The sequence below is a fragment of the Pinus tabuliformis genome, chromosome 9, assembly GCF_031772625.1.
Source record: "Pinus tabuliformis cultivar Carrire ecotype Pingquan chromosome 9, CPIR1, whole genome shotgun sequence".
In the NCBI taxonomy this organism is placed as follows: domain Eukaryota; kingdom Viridiplantae; phylum Streptophyta; class Pinopsida; order Pinales; family Pinaceae; genus Pinus; species Pinus tabuliformis.
In genome coordinates, this window is record NC_142307.1 from 1,511,368,159 (window position 1) to 1,511,376,378 (window position 8,220).

The window sequence follows — 8,220 nt, forward strand, 5'->3', positions numbered from 1 at the left end:
CACCCCATGAGGTTTGATCTGGGTCACCTTGCTAACAAGGCCCATCCTTGTACTAGTAAAACTTGGATCGGGCGTGGGCCACACCAACCCTTAACTGAGTGGATTTTTTTAGTATGTTTCCTAGGACAAGACACAACCACCTCATGCGGTTTGATCTGGATCACCTTGCTAACAAGACCCATCCTCAATTGATTATACTAGTAACTACTTGACTAAAATATTATTTAATTAATATATATTTTATTTTATCTTTATATCTTTGTATTTAATTTTATTCAATTTAAAAAAAAATTAAAATTTAAAATTTGTAATTTACAAAATTCTAATATTTTTTTTTTTTTTAAATATTAAATTTATTTATAGATTCAAAAATACATTAAAATTTCATCCTATTAAATTATCATCTTTTTGAAAAAAATAACCTTGCTATTAAACATATCACTAAACTTCTAATTAAAATTTAAAATTTGTAATTTACAAAATTCTAATATTTTAATTTTTTTTTCAAAAATACATTAAAATTTCATCCTATTAAATTATCATCTTTTTGAAAAAAATAACCTTGCTATTAAACATATCACTAAACTTCTAACATGTTACTGGACAATCGAAAACCAAATCTGAGTCATTAGTTCACCTTACTAATAGCAATCTGGTTGTTAGTTGGGTGAGGTGTTCCAAATAAATTGAAACTCTTTTCGTACCCAATTTGAACTGCTGGTTGACTTTTAATGCCTAGAAGAAATTTGTCTTAAAAGAAATTAAGTACTGTATAAGCATCTGGTCCTCACTCTATTATTGGTGGACGGATAGTTCGCTCATCTAACTTTACCTTGAGGCCTCCGCCTTTTCCCTCAATAAATACGCCATCGTTGCACATATTTGTTGCCAGATCTGTCTTCATTGCATATTGCTCCCGGGAAGACGCAGAGTGAGGATATTGAAGCCGAGCCATGGGGTTGAAGGTAAGTATTTGCTGCACTGCTTTTTCTCCTGGTATTCTTTACAGATCTTGCGGCCATGTTATAGTCTCAGAGTGAGCTTTAAACGAGTAAAATATATGTTCCATACATTTTCTCTGCAGATTTTTGGGTATTTTTGATATGCTTATTCCGCTAGTCAGTATTTGCTTGATTGGTTTTGAGATTTGGATTAGAAGAACCGCAAGCTGTGTTGAAGATCTTGATACCTTTATTGTTGAGTAATTAGATTTCCGTCATTGACTTTGCCCATATTTTCCCTTTATTGTTTGGCTCCTTTTCGTTCTTCCGTCTGCTTAAATTTGTATTCGCCGTTTTCTGTTTGAAATTTATATGAGGGCAGAAATGCGTGTCTTTGTGTTTTTTTTTGAGTTTTTGCCTTTGAATAATACTAGCCGAGGTCTGGAACTTTCTTCTTCCATCAAAGACATTGTATGTTGCCGTACCGACTTTATTTCCGGGGAAGCGTAAAGTTTAAGCTTGCAATGTAAACGTACTAACAATTATTTCCCTGTTTTAAAGCTTTTCCAGTTCATCAAATTTTGTCTATTGATTTTGCTGTTAATAGAACATTTTTGCACAACTTCTGTTAAATTTTTTTGCGGATTTCTATGGAAAATTGCTTTTTTTTGGGTTAATTATCTTTTAAATTTGATTTAAGTATTAGGTACCCGTAGTTTCCGGCTTAATGCTAGGATCAGTCGTTCTTGATATTCGATTTGACTACAAGAATTGAACTTGTGTGGACGATTTAAAACTTTAAAGCCAAGGCTCCATTGGCAAAATTGCCTGATTTTTTCTTCTCTGTTTATTTACACGGATTTTGTAGATCTGATCCAACAAGTAGGCCAGTTTGCCCCTGCCCTTGATTCCAAGGGACCTTAGTTTATCATCTTTCCCTTGTAGTTTCATTGATTAGGGACATTACCCTTGTGAATAAGATTGATATTGGTATATCTGCACCAGAAAGCACTCATGGCATTATCCCATTTTTTAAGCTTTCAGTTCTTTGTTGTACGAGAGGATCAGAGTGCACTCTACAGTTCGGGTGGAAGAGATGTATTTATGAAATTTAAATGCAGGACAGTGAAGATGTCTTAAGAACTTATCTTGTTTATTGTAATATATTTCTTGCAGGTTAATAACTTAATCCTAATATCTAGGTCATTTCAGTATTTTTTGTTATAAAGTTTTTGGTACGAAGAGATGTGTCAACTAATGAGGTTAATGAGGTGTATTAACGACATTCATTAAATTAAATTAAATTAAATTTATTTTTATTTTAATTTTAATAAATAAAAAATTTATTTAACGACTTTTTTTAATCTTTTTCTTGTGTGAATAGTTTTGGTGTTCAGATAGATGGATGCTCCCCAGAAAAATGACTCAAGCTTTTTTCCTTCTTATCCTGCATAATTTTGAAGTTAAAATAAATCTAAATGTACGAGCGTCAAATCATGCTTTTTCCCCTCATATCCTGCATAATTTGATTTTAAAAGTTAAAATAAATCTAAATGTCCGAGTGTGAATCTGGGATGAGAATCATGAAGGTAAAGTTTTCTTGTTTTTTTGTTTTGTTTTCGTTTTTTTATAAATGTAACTGGTGAGAGTTATCCTGAACAGACCCAGGATCAAATCCAACTGGCTGCCACTATAAATCTAGGTTAGGTGCAACAGCCTGCAAGCCGCACAATAGCAATTAACTTATACCTCAACAAGATCCTGAACAGACCCAGAATCAAATCCAACTGGCTGCCACTATAAACCTGGGCTAGGTGCAACAGACTGCAAGCCGCACAATAGCAATTAACTTATGCCTCAACAAGAGCCGCAACAGCCTGCAAGCCTCACAATAGCAATTAACTTATGCCTCAACAAGAGCCGAGACCGTCCGCTCTGGGGTCGCTTACTCTTCTAGCCAGGACACAACAGGTCATATATATACTCAATGAGATTTGAACCTTCATCTAGCTGGGTTTCACCCAGCAAAACTTGCCGTTAAACCCCACATCACTGTATTTCCCTGCTTGTTAATATTATAATATTCTACACTGTATTTCCCTGCTTGTTAATATTATAATATTCTAGTGGTGTAGGGTTGATACCTGTTTGTCCAGGGGATGGGAAAATACTACATAGATCTCATAAAGTAAAACTGGGATGGACAAATACTGCATGGATCTCAGAAAGTAAAACTAAAAATCGAGCTACTAAACTCTCCTTTATCTAAACAATTTCGAAACATACTAAGTAAAACTAAAAATCGAGCTACTAAACTCTACTTTATCTAAACAATTTCGAAACATACTTCAAGTAGCATAGAGCCAAAAATAAATGAGTTCTGCCTCTTGCGCTGCTTTTATTAGATTTGAAAACTGCTATTTATTTTCCTGTTGAAAGAATAATATATGCTACAATTTTCCAGGAGGAGTTCGAGGAGTATACCGAGAAAGCCAAGACGTTACCTCCAAGTACCACTGACAGCGACAAGCTTATTCTATATGGTCTTTATAAGCAGGCGACCGTTGGGAAATGCAATACCTGTGAGTGTTGAACCCCAACATTTCCTTCTAACTTTATCGTCAACATACTGCAGAGTTACTGACAAGGTCTTTTGCTCTTAAATAAGGGAAAACCTATTGAGTTATATTGTCTAACACTGCTAGTTTGAGCAAACTATTAAATAGGAACTGTGAAAGGCAATGGTGGCAGCTCAAGAAAAATAAAAATTATTAGAATTTGTGTGTTTTTTGTTGGAGATTTAATTCGTTTGTCTGGTGTTTTTTTTCATTATTAAATTTAATTGATTTGTGAGTTGTTTGGTTGTTAATTAATGGGATGTGAAAATTTTAATTCAATTGAAATAGTTCCTAATTTAATATTTAGTTCTTAATTTAGTATTTAGTAGAGATATTATTGATTGTGTGGATAACCTAGTATTACCGTATTTCTATCCTAGATTAATAATTAATATATTTATATGGAATAATGTAATGCAAAATTGGGTTTTTTTTTGGTGTTCAATTAGTTTCCTAAATGAGTGTTAGAACTAGGAGCTTTGGCTGTAATTCTCTTATGGAAAGCCCAGGAAGATGAGAAAATGTGAGAGCTGTGTGATTAGGTTAGATAGATTAGTGTTTTGTGTTATAGTGGCGAGGTATGTTTTCCTTTACCGAAGAGCTCATGAAAGGAGAACTGAAAGACTGTTTGCTCACTCGGCTATACCTTTTGCCCTTATTGCTTCCGCTTCTGTAACAACCATTTTTTTTCTTTTCATTATTTGTCCTTCTAATCGTTAAAATATTTGATCTCCTGAGACGACCTAAACCGGAGGCGTCTGACGCCAGATTAGAAGGTCACCAGCGGCCTTGACGGCATCAAGAACGAACCCGTCGATCTTGAACGGATTCCTATCGTGGAAGCTGTTGACCCAGTCTAGAGAAATGGTTGTCATTCAAATTACCCCAATTATCGTGTGAAAGAGCAGTAACATTGGTAGCTATGAGGAAGACTGCATAAAGGATATCGTTGTCAATTCATCGGTCATGGAGAAATCACAGCATAAAAACAGAGGGCGCAGTGTGGAAAAAGTCAACGCTGTTGAGAATCTAGCGATTTATAGCTGCAAAGGCTGAGTGAATTTCTGTTAGGCATGCTTGTGGAGGAGATCCTTAGTGTTATGTTGGTATGAGCAAATCATGTCTCCCAATTAGCTTGCAGACAAAGATCCAACCATTCACGTTATTAAGTGTGCTAGTATTGACATTTCTCAGCATCGATCCCATCATCTAACGGAAGATCCCAGCAGCTTGCTATCATTATTTTTTGTATTCTCTATTGTTTCATGAAGTTGAATATGCATCAATTGCTGCCAACCTGTGGGCACGATTCTATAAGGGAATTCGTGTTAGTACCACACAACATTTGTAAGGGAGCTGCAGAATGGAATTTTGCAAACAGACTTAGTTGCGCTGGAGAATGTCGGATCGACGGCCATGGTAGCGGTGCTTATTCAGATTTACTTTACAATGACCCTGCGGACGCGACAATCAGAGCGTAAAAGAAAGGACCTGCCCATACATGTTTGCTTTTTTCAGAGTGTCACTGCAGGCGTCTGAACTCTATCACAGGTTCCAATGTAGGGATGGAGTATCTTGTTTGTAATGGCAGCCTCGATCATGTGAATTAAGATAATGGTGGTGTGAGCTAAAATATGTCTATCATTATTTTTTGTTGGTAAAATAAATGATGATCAGATTTTCAAAATCAAATGAAATAGGTGAAACAATTTATAAAAAGGGGTCAAGTGGGAAGTAAAATTTAGTATGGATGGTTGTTCATCTACTTTGGAATTAGTTGGTGAAGATATGAGAGTGTTTTGATAGTGAGGTTATGTTAAAGCTTGTGGATGCTGTGCAGTAATTGAAATCTGTAGATTTGTGATTCTGAAGTTCAAGAGTAGAACTCGGGAATATAATTTATCAATTACACCTTTAAAAAGGTTAAGAGACAATTTGATGGAGTTCATTTTAAGTCATTTCGAAAATGACTTAACGAAGACTTTGCCATATAAGAAGATTAAAGACAAGTACTCATTAAGGGAGAGTGTTGGAGATTTAACTCCTACTTGTCTTGTGTGTATTGAATGATGTCCCTCGTCATTAAATGTAATTGTTGTGTGAGTTGTTTTGTTGTTAATTAGTTGGATTTGAGAGATTTAGTGGGACTAAAATACCTCCTAATTTGGTGTTTGGTTAAGATATTTTCTCAACTAATTGATTGTGTGGTTAAGACAGTATTTCCCTTTTAAATTAATATAATGCAAAACAAATACTTTTTTGATTTGCAGTTAGTTTTCTAAATTTTTTAGGATGTGCTTTATTATCCGGACGTATTCAATCCTTTGTCCAAGTTAGTTTGAGATGATACCTTGTTTTGTTTCCTGAATTAAGGCGTTTCATTCTCCATAAACACCAAGTTACTGTGCTTCGTGGCTAGAAAATTTCCCACATGCTAATATAAGATACTGCTATATTTGAATTGTAAATGTTGTGTTTCATTGCTGCTCAGGTGACAGTATATAACTGAAAAATTCTTATACAGCAGATAATTCTAGTAGCACTGACTGTTGAGGAAATTCACACCTCTTTGCAGCTCGTCCAGGTATATTCAACTTGAGGGACAGAGCCAAGTGGGATGCATGGAATTCACTTAAAGGTCAGAGCCATCTTGTGTATTTGTTTCCTTTAGTTTCTTCTCTGTAGTTTGATTGGAGCCTCTTCCCTTAGCTTATTCTCTGTAGTTTGATTGGAATCTCCTCCTTTTCTGTTGGGTGATGTTCGAAAATCTGAATAATTAGAATATTTCGGTGTTCTAAGCTCATGAACTGTGTGCGGCTGTGAAATTTACAGATAAAACCCCTGAGTCTGCCATGGAAGATTACATCACTAAGGTTAAACAGCTACAAGAAGTAGCATGATGCCATTAGGTCAATTTCTCTGCATCTTGTGACTAATATTGTGGATGGCAAGAAATTATATTCTTATGCCCTCGTAGTAGTTTCAGAAATTTGCAATCAGACTATCAACTGGATTGTATTAGACTTTATTTATCATATCCCTACTAAGTTAACTGTCTATCATTTGAAGGTGATTATCTAATATTTGTGACAAAGATCTATTGCAATGTTCTGGCTTTGGCTTCCATGGTTGACTCATCAAGGAAAATGCTTGTATATTAATAGTCATTTAAATTGTTGTGTTAAATCGTTGCTCAGTGAAATCTACGCATGCTCTTGCTTCCTTGGCCTTTATCGCAATTTAGCTACATCTTGTGATTAATATTGTGGATAGCAAGCAATTATGTTCAAACTTCAAATGCCCTTATGGTGATTGCTGGAAGTTTGTGGTTAGACTAGTAACCATTTGGTATTAGGCTTTCTATATTTTATTTAAAGTTTACTTTCGTATGAAGTTGATTATGTAATATTTGTGACAGAGATATATGGCAATATTTTCGCTTTGGTTTTTATGGTTCACTCAATAAGGAAAATGGTTATAAAGTAATCGTCCTTTTTAATGTTTGTTTTAAATAGTTTTGCTTCATTCTTAGCAACAAAACTTTGAAAAAGTTTTCAAGCATGGATTGCTTGAATTTGTTTATAGCTCAATTTTATTTTCTATGTTATTTAACCTTTCAACTCAACTCACTTGACTTAATCTCATCTCATTCAATTATTTTCAATGCATTTTAGTTTTGTTGACTTAATCTCATCCCATTCAATCATTTTCAATGCATCTTAGTTTTCTTTTTGCTTTGCCAAAAGCCTTAGCCTAATAAATTTAGGCATGGGACTCTATGTTGAACTAAAATAGCCGTTGACCACTTGAAATTACTATTAGATGAGGTGGAGTCACTTCTGAGTCTTTTTCACAGATTTGCCATCTGACAATTATTTCAAATCTGCCAGTGGCAGCCTTTTCAAAATTGTTGCCATAAGCCTGGTTTTCTTTGCATTATTTTAGACTCGATTATCCAGTAGGCATAAATGAATGTTTATGGTGACACCCATTAATAAAAAATAGGGGTAATAGCTTTTCAGATGGGCCATTATTAGTTATAAATCAAAGCATGGTCGATAATGGTCTGATTGGGCATGAGTATCGACACTACACAGATGACTAAATTCAAATTCGTTAGTATCATAGGATCTTATAGGCTATGTCATGACCGAAATTCCGAAAACTTATTTTTATGTGATTTAGATTAATTATTTTATGTTTTGATTTTTAATTTTGGTTATATGATTATGGTTAAGGTTGTAATTTTTTATTATTTAAAATGTGTTTTTGAATGGGCAAATGGATTCAATACTGAGTATATGATACATTAAGTATGTGGATTGTATAAAATATATAGATTGTATAACTTAAACATGTGATTTTAACAATTTCTTACCAAATTTCATGTAAAATTGACCAAAAAAATATTGGAAAAAAAAAAGAACAGTTAAATTGCATATTTCTTTTTTACAATGGCCAAGGTATTATTATTATTATTATTGTGTGAGATGACAGTGATTCCAACCACTACCACTATAACTCCTAAATAAACTTTGCTGTCACTATAATTTATAGGCCAATAGGTAAAGATCTGACCATAAATCTTTGTATTCACATTTTTTTTATTTTTTATTTTTAACTTGCCTAATAAACCCCCCAATTATTAAAACATCAAAACT

General features: G+C 34.1%; 1 protein-coding gene across 1 annotated transcript; it reads left to right on the top strand.

Moving 5' to 3' along the window:
* The first annotated feature begins 806 nt into the window (after nucleotides 1–806).
* ACBP6 (acyl-CoA-binding protein 6) lies at nucleotides 807–6,745 on the top strand. The gene is made up of 4 exons (XM_089446165.1): nucleotides 807–965; nucleotides 3,406–3,523; nucleotides 6,135–6,197; nucleotides 6,392–6,745. Exons 1-4 carry the CDS (start codon nucleotides 954–956, stop codon nucleotides 6,457–6,459), a joined length of 261 nt encoding a protein of 86 aa, XP_089302291.1. The 5' UTR covers nucleotides 807–953; the 3' UTR covers nucleotides 6,460–6,745.
* Nucleotides 6,746–8,220: the final 1,475 nt, after the last annotated feature.